At 36.3% G+C, this 15,633-nt stretch overlaps 1 protein-coding gene across 12 annotated transcripts in view; it reads right to left on the bottom strand.

Annotated features, from left to right (window-relative positions):
- Positions 1–15,633, bottom strand: part of Cast (calpastatin) — a 111,709-nt gene that overhangs the window by 38,865 nt on the left and 57,211 nt on the right. For 7 of the 12 annotated variants that reach the window (XM_046428847.2, XM_046428845.2, XM_046428846.2 and 4 more), the window contains 5 exons: positions 7,193–7,252; positions 3,087–3,152; positions 2,377–2,424; positions 1,042–1,098; positions 532–645 (listed from right to left, as the gene is read on the bottom strand). In XM_046428847.2, coding sequence (XP_046284803.1) covers positions 532–645; positions 1,042–1,098; positions 2,377–2,424; positions 3,087–3,152; positions 7,193–7,252 — 345 coding nt within the window. The remainder of the gene's footprint in view (positions 1–531; positions 646–1,041; positions 1,099–2,376; positions 2,425–3,086; positions 3,153–7,192; positions 7,253–15,633) is intronic. The other 5 variants (XM_046428895.2, XM_046428862.2, XM_046428877.2 and 2 more) reach the window with 1 other exon arrangement.

Raw genomic sequence — 15,633 nt, 5'->3', positions numbered from 1 at the left:
ATATTTATTCTGCATTAAATATAAAATTATGGAGTAAATTCCTGATTTTTAGCTCTATAAGTTCATCTCTTATACAACAAGACTAAAAACACTTCAAGACTTCCATATAAAGAAGCATATAAGGCTGGGTATGATGGAACATGCTTGAAGGCCCAGCTGCCTGGGAAGCTGAGGCAGGAGGATCACTTGAACCCAGGAGTTCACGGCTCGCTTGGGCAACATAGTAAGACGTGTCAAACAAACAGACAACAAACGAAAACGAAGCAGATAATACAAGGCACCTGTATTCTCCTAGCCCAGGTTTCAGTGGGTCCAGGAGGAAGCTACAATTCAAAGTTTACTGTTTGGGAACCCAAGTTTCTACAAGGCCATTTGTAAAACTGATAAAATAATAGCATCAAGTCATTACAATACAAACTATATTCAGCCCCAGAGATTCAACTATACAACACCTCAGTGTGAATAAGGGAACTATATCTTATTATCTGGTTGATGTGAGTGTTTTTGTATCTATCAACCTGCTTTATTTACCTTTGGTTCTGTTGATTTTTCTGATGTCAGCTGCTCATTTGATTTGGAAACTGCTTTTTCACTGTGAGCATGCTTGCCTCCTTTATCTGATGCATGCTTGGGTAGACTTTTTGGCTGAAAGCACACACATGTACACACACACATGCAAAAACATTTTTAACTTGATGGTAGTTTTAAACATATACTGATACTTTTCTTCACAGAATAAAACTGCTCATAACAGTTGTGCTGTCTGTGGCTTTGAATCATATGAATTTGAATTAGAGTAATGTAAATGTGACAAAAACTTCATTTTAGGTATAAAATTTGAAATGGCACAAATTCTACCTCCCCATAAGCAAGAAATCACTTGAGTAAATTGTGAACACTCCTATAGCCACATGATGGCACCATTTTAGCTGATAAAACATTTCAGTAATTGACAAGTGTGTCTCAAAAGATAAGAGATTTTAAGTACACTACAGGGAAAATATAATCTTATAATATCATGTCCTAATGATAATCATTTACCTCCGTATGCTCCTTTGGCTTTCCTTCTTGGGGTTTTTTCTCATGAACCACAGACGTCTATTGAATCCAAAAGATAAAAAGTCAGTTGTATTGGAGTCCATTGTTTTAATAATTCCAAACAAGTTCAAAAATATAATTTCCCACTTAAATCATTTGTCTCTCTCAAGAAAAGCTCACTCAGAACAGTTATTTGAGATCACAGGACGTGTGCTGTCTGGTCAAATACACCTTTCTCTACACTACTAGCTATTTTTCATAATCCATGCAGATAAATTGCCAACTGCAAGTCTAACTATGGAAAGATTAAATGATCAGCATGACCACTAAATCTGTTGACCAGGGAATCCCACTCTATAAATTAAGTTTTTAGAAATCTTTCATAAGAGATGAAGAATGCTGTAGCTTTTTCTCTGTTACAAGCAGCAAGATCATATCACCAGATACCCAATTCTCTGGCGATTTTATAGATAATCATAAACACCTAAATGTGGACTAGAAGAAAATTTCCACCCAGCCACTGCATTCTTCTCTCTGGAGCTCACTATTTGACCACCATCCTCAGGGACCACCAAGAGGCCTTCCACAAGATCAATACTTCAGCCCAAAGCATCTCAGCTTTACCATAGAAAATCCTGTAGACTTAGCTCAGTTTTTGCTTAAACATCTAAAAAAAACAAAGCACAGCACTTTATTGAGGAGAAACTTGTGTGTTGGGGCAGACACCCAAGGATCCACCTCCATGCGGAGGCACAATGGCTTTCAGTCTGGAGAGCATGAGTCAAGAGAATCTACTTCAGGGAAAGGCTCCTGAATGACTGAGAGCCGGCTCCACCAGCCAGGCAAGGCTCAAGACTAGCCTAGCTGGATTCTTAGCAAAGACCCTCATCCTTACACTATCTGGGGCCAGGTTCAGCAAACTCATTATTCTTGATGATTTGAGCTATAATTGCATACTCACTCCTTTTGTCCTGTCTCCTTTGTTTATATATATATATATATATATATATATATATATATATATGTATATATATATATATATTTTATATGTATATGTATATATGTATATATATGCATAATATAATTATTACACTTAAAAATACAGTGGTGAATATGTCTTCTGAAACATATTACTTTTACTTATAAAATACTCTACATTCTTTTTAGCAATATATAGATTTAACGTTTTAAATATTTTACATATACTCTATCCAATCATATTCAAAGGGTAGTCCAAAGTTAGTTGACAAAGCCCTTTACCATGGCACCAATGTAGGAAATTTATTATTATTATTAAAATGAATCTGAATAACTTATTAGCCAACTTAACTCTTTTACCTTAGTTGATGGTGACTTCTCAGGTTCTGCAGGGTCTGTTTTCACAGCCTAAATTCAGATTTAAAAAGAAAAAGAGGAAGAAAGAAAAGGAAGAATGAAGAAAATAAAAATGAATATAGTTTATAAAGATTATATATTTTATTCAACTAACTAAGCTCAAAAGATGATTTTGATGTTATTATAAATACAAACTTTATGAGTTAATTTTATGACACTTTGCTTGGAATTATAACTCTTTAGATAGATAAATACTTGAGTGCATTAATAATATTTTGCTCTTACTATTTATATTTATATTTAATTTAAATCTTATTTTTCTGCTATGTGTATCAAAGAAGAGTAAAAACTCATTACCATTAACATTGTAGTATGAGAAGCAACATACAATAAAAGCCCTCATCCTTCATACTTAGGGGTGCTATATTTCAAAGTCATTAACATGAAGGTTTTATCAGTGAAATACTTACCACTGGGTTTTAGCTAAAAGTGTGAAAACAATGGGATGGTGACAGAATCAAGGGCACAGAAAGCAAGGAAATACATTTTTTAGTGCCAGATTGACTGTGGCTGATGAATAGTGAAGCCTATGAAAAGTCCAAGATGGAGTCAGAGCATTATGGAAGATTGTGAACTGTAATTATTAGGGTGTGCTGAGCAGCTTAAGTGAGCGTTAGTTAACAGAGATGCCCTAAAACAATGAACCACATCACCTGTTTTTTGTGTCTTTTCTTGTTAGGAGGATGTGGTCCTTCCATCTGTTGGCTGATTGGAATTGCCTAATATATAAGAGCACAGCCCCAAGTGTGATTTTATTTTATCTGACAGTCAAACAAGTACATCCATAAAAAGTGCTCAAATGTTTACTTTGAGATCTGCTCTACTTATCCAGTCATCTACCCAATACATATGTTTAAATTTCAGGAAGATGTAGGCACATGACCTTTTAAGGTCCCTGGCATATATTTCAGTTTGGGTTTACATTTTTTCAGTGAAGATTTCCAGTAATAAAATTAATTTCTCATTCCTTTCCCTTCCCTTCTCTATGTAAAGGCTGCTTGAGCAATATTTCTTCTAGTTATGTTTTCAATATTTGGCTATAAACTGTATAGTCATATACGGTTTAGTCATAGGTGTTGTCAAAAAGTTTTCTGAAAAAAAGTTTTCTGAAATTACATTAATATGATTTTAAAATAATTTTGTAAATATTTAGTATGGATATTTATTGTACATGTCATTGTCCTACATGCAGAGACCTAATTTAAAGTTCTTCTGAAGAACTGTCTACAATTTAGGACCTTAGTATAATATTTGTTGACAGAGTTTTACCCTACTAAAGGTTTCCTGTGGAAAACAAAAAACAAAAAGATAATTATAAGTATATTCTTGATGTAGGTAAAGTATGAAATCAGGAATAAAACTTGATTAAACATTTTATAAACTTTTTTTCAAAATGAGAGATTACAAATTAAGCCTAATAATTCATGTAATTTCTTTCCTTCTTTGCAATTTGATAATATCAGCACAAATTTGTATTTTTAATCATCTGAAGAGGTTAAAGCCAAATATCTTCTTAATTTACTATGTCTTTGCTATAGTAGTGAAGACATATTCTCCCTCACAAAATGACCTCTTGTTATAGCAACACACTATTGTTTGGAGAAGAAAATGAAGTTCATGATCAAAGAAATATTTTAAATTTTTTTTTTAAATTTGGGATATTTTCACACTGTATCCTTGCTAATGAGTTTCTGTTTATGCTACTGTTAATGCATCTTCTGTTTATGCAAGTGCACTTTATTAAGTGATTAACAAGGAAAATAAGCCAGCTGGTATTGTAGTGGTTTGAATCTATTAGTAGCTTCCAATTTACAATTTGGCACTTAACATTTTTTCATGGGAGAATTCTATACTACAATTAAAAATGTGTGTTCACAGACAGAAGCAACTTGTCATGCAATGTGCATTTATATCAGTAACCACTGAACTTATTTTTGGTAGTTGTTGGTGCTGAATATAATGTGATGATAAAAAATAATAACTAGTGCTTATCAATCATCCCTTACATACCAGAGATATGTTGTAAGCTTTACATGTGTCAACTCACTCAACTACCCCATGAGATAGACCTTGGCATTATACTTAATTTTTCAATGAAAAATTGAGGTTAAGGAAGTTAGATTACTTCCCAAGGACACCTGTGATAGAGCTGGGCTTGAGTGTTCTTAGTCACTGAGCTATGTTGTCTCTCCTGTGTTGGCCAATAACCAGCTCACACTGGCAGTGGGACAGGCATGATAGGTTTGTTTCTTTATAGAGTCTTATGAAATATATGGCACTATCATTTTCCTTTAAGCTATATAGGCAAGGAAACAAAAGCAAACAGGGGTTGTCTAATATCATAGCTGGTGTAGAGTCAGGATTCCAAGCCAGGACATCTGGCTCCAGTGTCCGCAATACACAATTTCTCAGGGATTTCATTGTGATTAGAAATTATTTGATTTTCCATCTTATTCTCAACACCATGAACATGGATTCTAATATTCCAGGGAAAAGAGATATAGAAGACAGATCTAGACATAACATTTCAGAGATAGACTTACTTTTATTTTACAGTTCAGAACAAGACAAGAATTTAGTGTAAGCATTATCTTGAATTAGCATCTTTTCTCTGAAAGCTCAAGATATTTGGAGACAAAACTCATTAAGCTCAAGCTCTCAAAGATATTCAAGAGGAGGCTAAGAAAACTTATGAAATATCAGAAGCACAAACATCAATGAGAGCAGTGTGACTGAAATATATAATGGAATGAATTGAATCCACAAGTGGTCCCCAGTCACCCACCAGTGATATCACATCATGTGAATCTTATTTTTGTCTCTCCCTCTCTCTGTCTTATCCTTTCCTTCTTTCCCCTGGTTTCATAGGACTGCCAGGAATTCTCATGATTAAAGCTCAGTGATGCCTGAAGAGTTTGCTGGCACTTGCTCTAGAACATTGGGCATACATGATTATAAGCACCGGAACTTACACTGAGACACAAGGGGATTGCAGTTGAGTTACGAGTTAAAAGTGAATCAAAAAGGTGACACAGTGGTTCACTCCTATAATCCCAGTGGCTTGGGAGGCTGAGACAGGAGGGTCACTGGTTCAAAGCCAGCCTCAGCAATGGTGAGGTGCTTAGCAACTCAGTGAGACCCTGTCTCTAAACAAAATACAAAATAGGGCTAGGGATGTGGCTCAGTGGTTGAGTGGCCCTAAATTCAATCCCTAGTAAAAAAAAAAAAAAAAAAAAAAAAAGTGAACCAAAAGAGTAAAAAGCCACCAGAGAACATTTTTATTTTCCTTCCATAAAATTCCATAAAATAATTAAAAGAATAAATCCAAAATAGAGCTCAACAAAAGTTTACCAATAAGGTGATATCTACACATGACTCTGGCCCTCCCTTTTTTCTCTTTACTTAAATTTTCATTAATTTTAAACTTGAAGAGAATTTTTTTTTTGTAAATGGTTCTCCTTTAATTTCTTGAGATTATTCTAGATTAAGACTGAATTTGAGGATGGGAGAGTTATGGGTGTAGCTCAGTGGAAGAGCACTTGCCTTGCATACACAAGGCCCTCAGTTCAATCCCCAGCACCAGAAAACAAACAAGATGGTTTTTCAATTTTTAAATATTATTTGATATAAATTGTGACAGCTAATAGATTAATCATAGATCATATAATGTATATTTTGAATATAATTAAGAATTCAATGTAAATTAAAAGTGTGATATAATTTTAGATAAAAATATATTTAAGAATTAAAACAGATACTAAATGACATTTATAAGAGCTTAGATAAATGGACACGTTGTTTCCAGACCTTTGCAATGTTTTAGTTCAAGATAATGCCTTGGAATCCCTGATAACATTAAATTATGGTGCCATTTCCCCAAGGATAGCAAACTAATAGCAAAGTAACATGGAAGACAGAAAGCAACCAACCATATCTGGTAATTTTAAACAAAGCAAATAATGGGGCTTAGTTTTGAAGGCACTAAGGAATAGGCTTAGGAGTTGAGAACATTTTCAAAATGCCCCTTCTTTAAGCTCCACCTTGAAATAGTGCCAAGAAATAGAGTTTGGGGCATAGTAACTAAAAGCCAGGGCTAAGACAGCTTCAATCACCACTCAGAACTAGTTCACTCCATGTGACAAGCCCACCAGAGAACTTTTTTAAAAAAAATTTCCTTCTGAAATTCTATAAAATAATTATAAGAATAAATCCTAAATAGAGCTCAACAAAAGTTTACCAATAAGGTGATACCTCCACATGACTCAAATTTTCAGAATGTAAACACAGAAAACATCTGAAATAAGCAGTATATGTTTCCTTTGTTCTTTGTTCTCTTAGTGTAATCTTTCTCATTTTTAGATTTATTTTTAAATGTCCAAAACAGTAAGACCACCTTAGTAAAGGTTTAAGAATTCATATTCTTATTTAGGTTTAAAACTGTACTTGGAGAGATTATCTTCAATTCAAAAAACTTAAGTAGAGAGAGAGAGAGAGAGAAAAAAAAAAAGCTCTAGATGATTACTCCTTTCTAGAGAGTATAAAGCACTGTCTATAAATAATGTTCAAAGTAAATATTACAAGGAGAACTGAATTCCCAAAGACCCCACAAATTAGGAAGGAAATGTTTATTCTCATAGCATAAGCTTCTGAGGACACATAATTCACCAGTTAACAATTATTCTACATTTGATTCACTTATATATCATATAACCAAGCTAAAGTAGCATTCACTCAAGTTGACCTTGAGAGGTCTTCCTACCTTGGTTTCTGTGGGATTCATGGTGGAAGATTTGCTGGTTGTACCAGAGGAAGTTGACACCTAGAAAGGAAAGAAAGAGAATGTCTGATTCTATGTAACCCACAATCTACATTGTCCTTCAACTCCTCTTAAGCACCCTGCATTCAACTCTTCACCTTTACCCAGTGTAGAGCCCCATATTCACAAAAATTCAGTTGGTGGTGTTGCCCAGTGGATAAAAGCCTTTGTAACTAGGTTAAAAAGAATACATAGGGCTCAAATGTGGGGTCTGTTATTCACTAAATAACCTTGGCAAGTTATTTAAATTTCCTGATCTTCAGTTTCCCATCCTCAGTATTTCTTCAGTAGATAGTAACTCCATTTCAAGGCTGAATACAAGAATTATTGTAAGACATATAACTGTATGATAAATGTTATTAAAAATACTGTTAATACTGTTTTTACAATGAATATTGACTCTGAAACTTGAAAGAACTTCTTTTCAAATCTAAGCTCCTAATTACTAAGCTCTGTGTCTTTGAGCCTTGGTTTTCCAAATTTATAAAAAAAAAAAAGGTCAATAATATCTATTTTGCAGGGTTGTAGGGTTGTAGAAGTATTCAAGATAATGTGCATAAAATGTTTGTTACACTGTAAATATTCATTAAATTACTAGTGCATTACTTCTAATACATTATGTAAAATAGAAGGAGCTGGAAACAATTTCAGGAAACAGACTTGGGTGGATAAGAATCATCCTTTCAGTGTTACTAAGGAAGAGAAGGTAGGAGATAGAATTGCAGAGGGAATTTTGATGCATTATTTGTCTAATCTAGGCCCCTCCTCAGAGGTTATCAATATTAAGAGCAGTTCTCAAAAAACACTCTTCTTAGGGATGCATGTGGGTGGTGAAATCCTGCATGCTAATCATCTAAGCAGTGGGGATTAGATATTTACATGACATTGAGTATTATTCTCATACTTAACTTGTACTAGTTAATAATAAATAGAAAATTATTGCCTTTGCAAATCACAACGGGGACTCACTTAAACCTCCTCAACATCTGAGTCCATTAGGCCTTGGAGCCCAGAAATTCCATCCAGCATGAGTTGCCTTCTTAAGCAACTGGCTGTCAGTAAACAACTGTTCCCTTGCCAACAATACCCAGGAAAGCCTACACTATGGACCTCACCCTGTCTCTAATGCCTGGCCCTGAGCCACTTCAGGGATGAGTCAGAGGGCAGCATCCCTGCTTCTCCTTTCTCCCTTCCCTTCTCCTACCCCCAATGCACTGTCACTCAAGGTAGCTATTTAAAACCCACTATAACCTATGAGCCATAAACAAAATCACCTTGTCCACAGACCTTAGTTAATGTAGAACATGTTGATGGTCAGAGTTAAATTACCATGATCACAGATAAAAACCCAATGTATTAGTACACTGACTTTTCAAATATGATCATATGAACGTTATCTCCTGAATACTCTTAGGCACCAATCAGGCATCACCCCACCACCAACCACATACACATGCCCTGGTTACTGTAGCAACCTCTCTCACATTGCTTTTCAAGGTAAAGAACTAGAAAATGTGCCGAAGGTAAATTTTCCTCCCCATCAAATCAAGAGAAAATCATGAATGTCCATTTCTCCTTGAGATTAAAATTTGAGGGGATTAAAATACACATGTTCTATCTTTCAACAATTAGAATTTGTTGTACAAATTTTTATTCGAAAAGAAGTTCTACTTTTCTATATGATTTCCTCCACCATATGAAAACCATCATAGAAACCAAATACTTTCAAACAAAAAAAGAAAGAAAAAAAATACTTCATATGAAAGTGCTTATTAAGCTGAAAATCTTTAGGTGAATATTAACTTATTTTTGAAATATCCAAATATATTAAAACATTCATAAAATAACCTAGCTTTGGATTGTCCAGCCTTCCTTATTACTTTATTAAACAATAGCTGAACGTAGGTTTCAAATCCTGGAAAGGAGAAGACTTTGAAAGAGCCAGGAACAGACAAATTTCTATATAGAATAACTATAAATAAGCACAGAGCAGGTTATAATGGGAATTTAGCTGAAGACCTTGGCCCCACCTGTTCACAGCATAGATTCCTTTGTAAGAGTTTTATCCCCTCACTAAAAAGCATGAAGCATTTTGAAATTGAAATATGAAAGCTGATTCATGAGGACAAACATAAGGAAAATGACTCCAACCCATTGTTAAAACACTCCACTCTGGCTTATTCTAGCTTGTTCGATTTTTATTCTATGGTAAATATAAGCAATTTTAATATTTGTAACTTCAAGTGAAGGACTGAATATCCTTTCCCTTAAAATTCTTTTGTACTGTTTGAATTGCTAATCATGGTGTGAATAACTACTATAAGTAAAAAATTGTAAAAAGTCATACTCCATGTATGTATGTCAAAATAAACTCTATTGTCATGTATATCTAAAAAGAACAAATAAAAGCAATCAGGCAAAAAATTAACCCCTATAATTTGAAGAGAAGAACCTCAGTGATATCCTTATTAAAGATTAATATACATACTTCAAATAGATAAGGAAAACAGAATCTCACGTCAAGGGCTCACCATAGTTCCCTGGCTCCTCAGGTGTTTACCTGTAACACAGTTTATGTCAGGTACTTTATTAGGTGCTGGGGACACTGGGCTAAAACCAACAGACATGCCTCTGCCCTGGTGAAATTTATAGCCTCATTGGAGATGACATTAGTAAAGCAGTCATTCCAATCACTACTCACTACAAAAAAAAAATCACAGGGTCCCCTGAAAATACAGACTAGAAGGCCAGAATTGGTTCAGGGGACAGTTGAGGCAAAAGAAGCTGAGGATGTGACAAGATTATGTGGTAAGTGAAGGGTGCTGGGCAAAAGGCTGGAGAGGAGCATTCCATGCATGAACACTCTAAACTGCTATAAAAGAGCTGGGATCTGCAGGCCATCTGATTTCTAAAACAGTGTCCCTCCACCACAGTGCAGTTCAGCAGTCATGTGAACATCAAGGAGCTGTCAGTGTTTAAAGCACAATCAACCATGCTCACATACACCAAAATAACTCTAAGAGATTAGCACTGTAAATCAGAGCAAAGTACAGCTGATAACAATACTTTCCTAAATGACCCAAGCAAATTTCTTAATATTCAGAGTACTAACAGCCCTTTATTAACCTGTATTAAGGCATAAATCAGAGTAACAAGTAACAGAGGTAAAGTGCTTCATATAAATCATTCTCTACCTACCTGCTCAACTAACAATTGTTATATAAGCCAGGGGTTGAACACACTCTGTGAATAAGAAACAACCATCGCCTTGGTGGAGTTGAGTTCAATGAGAAAAATGGATATTAAGCACACTTATATTACAACTTAAGTGGTCCAGAGCAGGCACAAAGTGGTCTCCCACTTGAAAAAACAAATATTTGAGTTCTAAGTTCCAGGTCCATCTCAAATAATCTTACTGCATTGTCCAGTTGCATTAAAATAAAGCAATATTGATAAGGCTTCAGTTAAAGTCCAGAAAAAAATGAACACTTAATCCTTTACTCAACCAACACGATATGTAATTTTCTGGCATTCTTTAACTAAGTTTCTTTAAAATTGTTTACTGGTTACAGGAAGAATTTTGAAGATTTTATCACAATAAATGATTAGAGATAAGAGGGGAAGATTATATGCCTTTAAAATCCACAGAAAATGGAAACAACTTTCTTTTTTCACACTATTTTCCAAAGATTTCCCAGTCTTCAGATTTTGGCTCTACCACCCCTCTGCTCAGACTCATTGTCCCTCATGCTACTTGTGAACACACATCTGAAGTAGAACCATCAGACTCCTATAGTTCACTGTTTAACACAGAAAACACAGAAATGCTTTCTCCTGCCTAAAGGCCCCCAACTCCAATCTCTCCTCATCTCCCAATGCAATGAACACAGCCCCATACGGACTTGGGGCACATTTCACTCATCTTTCCTTTACCTTTTTCACACAAATGCCACTGGTTTGTACGCTTCTACCCAATGTATCCAAAGCTTCGATACCCTTTAAGGTATCCCATTGGCTCGTGTCCTGGCATTGTAACTTCTGCACCACGGCAGACAGTCTTACTGAGCACACTCCTGCAGTTCCAATTGGCTTCCCCATAATACCATGGAGAGGCAATTTGTGATACTGCATCATGGATGAACTGTCTCCCACTAGATGGGGCCCCTTTAAAAGAACAGTCAGTTGGGTACACTACCGTGTTGACCTCCATTTTTACTGACTGCAGGTCTCTCTCCTTGAATCTTCAGGTGGTTGAGAGAGCCTACTTAAGAAGAGAAGCAAGACCCAAGACAAACTTCAACCATCTTGCAAAGCTGAATGGGAGTGGAGAGGGGTTTGAGGTCCTAGGAAATGGGTCAAGGTGGGAGGATAGGGCTTCTGTAGAAGAGGTGGACTCTTAGAATTTGTCTGCTTAAGTATTCTTCTGCCATCAAACCCAGCTGAAGGGAAATTTCCTCAGCCCCTTACTTCTCTACCACCTATTAGAATGTTTTCACCTCTTCCTTGAAACCCCGACAACTCTCAACTTTTTCCTAAAAGTTCCAGCTGGTTTATGGGAATCCTCATTACCTCCCCTCTGACCACTCAGCTTCACTTTGATCTCTGCTCCTCCCCAGCTGGCTTGGGTTAGAAAGTGCATGTGGAGTGGGGCCTCAGATGTGCCAGAGTTCTTTCTCCTCATGCCAGAGTCTGCTTCCTTTCCCCACACCATCTTCTGGAAGCATGCCACCTGCCTCACTAGTCACCCCTCGCACACCTTCATCTGTTTGTTGAGGATTACTAAGAGCATCAGGCTGAGTGCATGACTCTCTCATAGTGCCTCAGCAGTTAACTGTGAGTCACTGACCATTTTCTTCCCATTGGCTGCTATGCACTGGGGGCCCAAGGTTCTCTCCCCATACCTCTGAACTGCCTTCACCTGGAAGCTTCTTCCACTTCTCCATTCTTCTCCGTGCTCTTTACTATTCCACTACTGGCCTTTTCAGTCACCCTGCTTTTTCTCTTGAGTCACTGCTCACACAACATTGGTCTCTCCTCATAACTGTGTCTCTTTATTGTGTGGCAATTCCTCAAATCTTATCAACAACCCTGTTTATCACTAGACTACTTAAAATGAGGAAACTTTGAAAGATACAGGCTCATAACTCTGCTTCAGCACTTATTTATCCAAGTCAATTAACTTCTTGGAGCCTCCATTCCCTCATCTGGAAAATGGGAATAATACCAATGGATTCTAAGATTGTTGTAGGGAATTTACCCAGCTCTGAGTCAACAGGATTCAGGAGCAGGGCTGGCTCTAGACCTATTCACCATTTCATTCTTTTTCATTTCCACTGACACATCCACTCCTGTTCTAATCACATATCACCCACACATACATCAAGTTCCTTCTAATAGTTTCTGGGCCTTTTTCATGCCCCCTTCCCACCTCATCCCTACTCCTTTTATCTCTCAATCTTTTCTGTTTGTGGCTGCTTGACTAATTTTTTCTAAAATAAATGCATATCATATTGCCACACTGATGAAAGATCAGGGGTCTCCCACACTCTGTCCTGGATTAAAGTTCAATGCCATCTGCCTAATTTTTAGGTTCATCATTCAATTTATTTATTCAACTACCTCTCTTACTAAGGCCATACATATCACATCTCCCTTCCAGCCAGGATCGAGTCCTTACCATCCTATGCGGTGGCATGATGTACTGGTTAAGACTGTGAGAGGGGGCTATGGCTTTGAGATGGGTGGAATACAGGTGACATTTAATGCATGTACAATCTTAGGCAAGTTACTTACCCATTCTGTGCCTCAATATCCTCATCTGAAAATGGGAATAATAACAATTCTCACTTTGCTGAATTGTTTTGAGAATTGTGTCAAGGGTGTTTTAAGGATAAGTAAGTTAAGGTATACAAGTCGATTATAACAATGGTTGGTAAGTGGCAATTGCTAGGCACATGCTCGTTATTATTATTACAAACAAGGTTCCTTTCACCTTGCCATTCCCACTGCCAAGAAAGCTTCTTCCCTGCCTAAATCCCATCTTGAAGATTTGGTTCAAGATATATTGCTTTTATCTGCTTCAGCTCATACTATCTTCTCAACTTGTAGAAGTTTAGTACTTTTCACTTGAACACTCACTCACCTTTTTGCATGGGAAGATTACTGAGCTTTTTTCTAAGTATACAGCATGTCTAATCAATGAAGCTATAAAGGTACCAAGAGGCAGGGACATTTCTACTCCCTACAGTGCCTACCATGGTGCTGAGGCTATGGTAGCAGGGAGGAGATATAAATCACAGCTGATTCAAATCTTGCTTCCATTTTGAAACCATCAATTCAATTTTTGCTTAAACAAAGAATGAAATATAGTTTTAGTACTTGGTATTTTGTTTTAAGCCAGACTTAAGAACATCATTGATAAGACAGAAGACTTAAGTTTCAGTCTGGCTGGCCAGGATGCCTCGTTTCTCACCTGGGATACCACGGACCCCACAGTGCTATCAGGAGAGGTAAGTTAGATACCAAATCTTAGGACAATTTAGGGAAACACAAAATAAATGTTAAACATTCTCTAAATTAAGAAGTCTGACAAATCAATAACTGATTTTTTTAACTTTTAAAAGTAGCTCTATTTAGTGGAAAAGAGAAAAAAAACAATTTTTTTCTGAACCATGACTAAGTAGGTTTTAATTACATTAGTAACAGATCCCAAATAATGAAAGAAATAATGGGTGTAAAAAAAATACTCTCTCCTCACAAGATATATGAAATAGAGAAGAATGTGAACTCCATGAGGGCCAGGCCCAGACCTGTCTCCATAGGTAAATGTCCCTATGTCCAGTGTCTGCCACATAGTAGTAGTTTACCATGTATGTGCTAAATAAATGTATGAGCTTTTGTCTGAATAAACACAAGAGTATTATCTGATGGCTCACATTCAACATTATACGAGTTTAATTACTTGATTAACAAAAATTTTATCCATAGCACAGGTCAGAAAACTGGTGAGGATAACATATTTTAACCATCTCATCATGTGCATCATTTGTCATCAATAGGGAGTTGTCCAACTTACAAAAATATATATATACACACAAGAAATCTCCGAGCCACTTCCTGTGAGACAACTGCCACAAATGAAAAGTGCCACAAATGAGGCACTTTTCCAAGGGCACACTGACATTCTTTACAAACACCAGTTGCAGACCATTATACACAAGCTGACATGTTACTTTCTATAATGACAGATTCTTCACTTCAGGAAATTAATATTCAGATACTTAAATTGTCTGTTATGTGCCATGATGCCACACAGTGACACACATTCTTACAATTCCTTTAATTATGAAGCATAATAATGTTTCATAATCATCTAACAAAGTACACAACAAAAAATGTGATTCTGATGAGAGATAAAAAACAAATCATCTATGAATGAAGCTGAGCCATTTCTTTCAAGAAGAACAAGTCCTGTGCTAGCAGATCTAGTTAAGGTGTCAACTTATATCTTAGAACATTAGAAGATGACAAGTTAGATTGTGATTATAACATGATCTTATAGGTGATGAGAAGAGAGAAATTGAAACGTAGGTTTAGCAAATGGTTAGGAAGGGCTTCATAGAGGAGGAAGTAGGGATTACTTATTGAGTATTAGTATAATGTGATCAATAGGAAAGTGAGGACTTACAGAATCTTACAAGTATCAGGAACTGAGACAGGTGCTTTATATATCTGATTTCATTATATATTTATAAAATCCTAGGATGTAAACAGTATTATCTGAAGCTTAGAGAAATCATGTAAGTTCTATAAGATCACACAGTTTGGAAGTAGCAGAGCCTGGATTTGAACATAGACATGACAAAAAAGCCCATGAGCCTTTTGCTATAACAAGTTGACTTCCTTTGTTTTCAAACTTAAAACATTTGGATTTTACAGAAAATGCAGATGGATGCTAGAATAAGGTGGGCATTCCAAAACAGCTAAAGCAAGATTTGTAGGTAGCAACATCCAGAAATACTTGGTCAAGAGTACAACAAATAGAATGCTACAGAATGAGGCCATCTGAACACCACCTGGGGAAATCTGCAGATGATTATAGCTCCACGGAGTATGCTATGCATTCATGACATGCATTAAAAGGGACACATTGATTTAAGATAAAAATAGAGTGTGTAAGCCCAACTTGCTCTGGGAAGTAAAGTGCACATGAAACTTTGGCCTCTGATGCAACATGTGGGTAAAGATCAAAATAACATCTGAACATTGCCTAGCAACTGTGACAATACAGCTGATCTGTGATCTGAATCCAAGCTAGAAAGTCTGTACAACGTTTAGTCACAGCCTGTGTCTGATTATGAGCTCTGACATTGGATCACTCCTCT

This window comes from Marmota monax, unplaced genomic scaffold (assembly GCF_021218885.2).
Source record: "Marmota monax isolate L192 unplaced genomic scaffold, Marmota_monax_Labrador192_F-V1.1 WCK01_AAM20220418_F8-fsc00018, whole genome shotgun sequence".
NCBI classification, from domain to species: domain Eukaryota; kingdom Metazoa; phylum Chordata; class Mammalia; order Rodentia; family Sciuridae; genus Marmota; species Marmota monax.
This window is presented reverse-complemented; position numbering and strand designations above follow the sequence as displayed.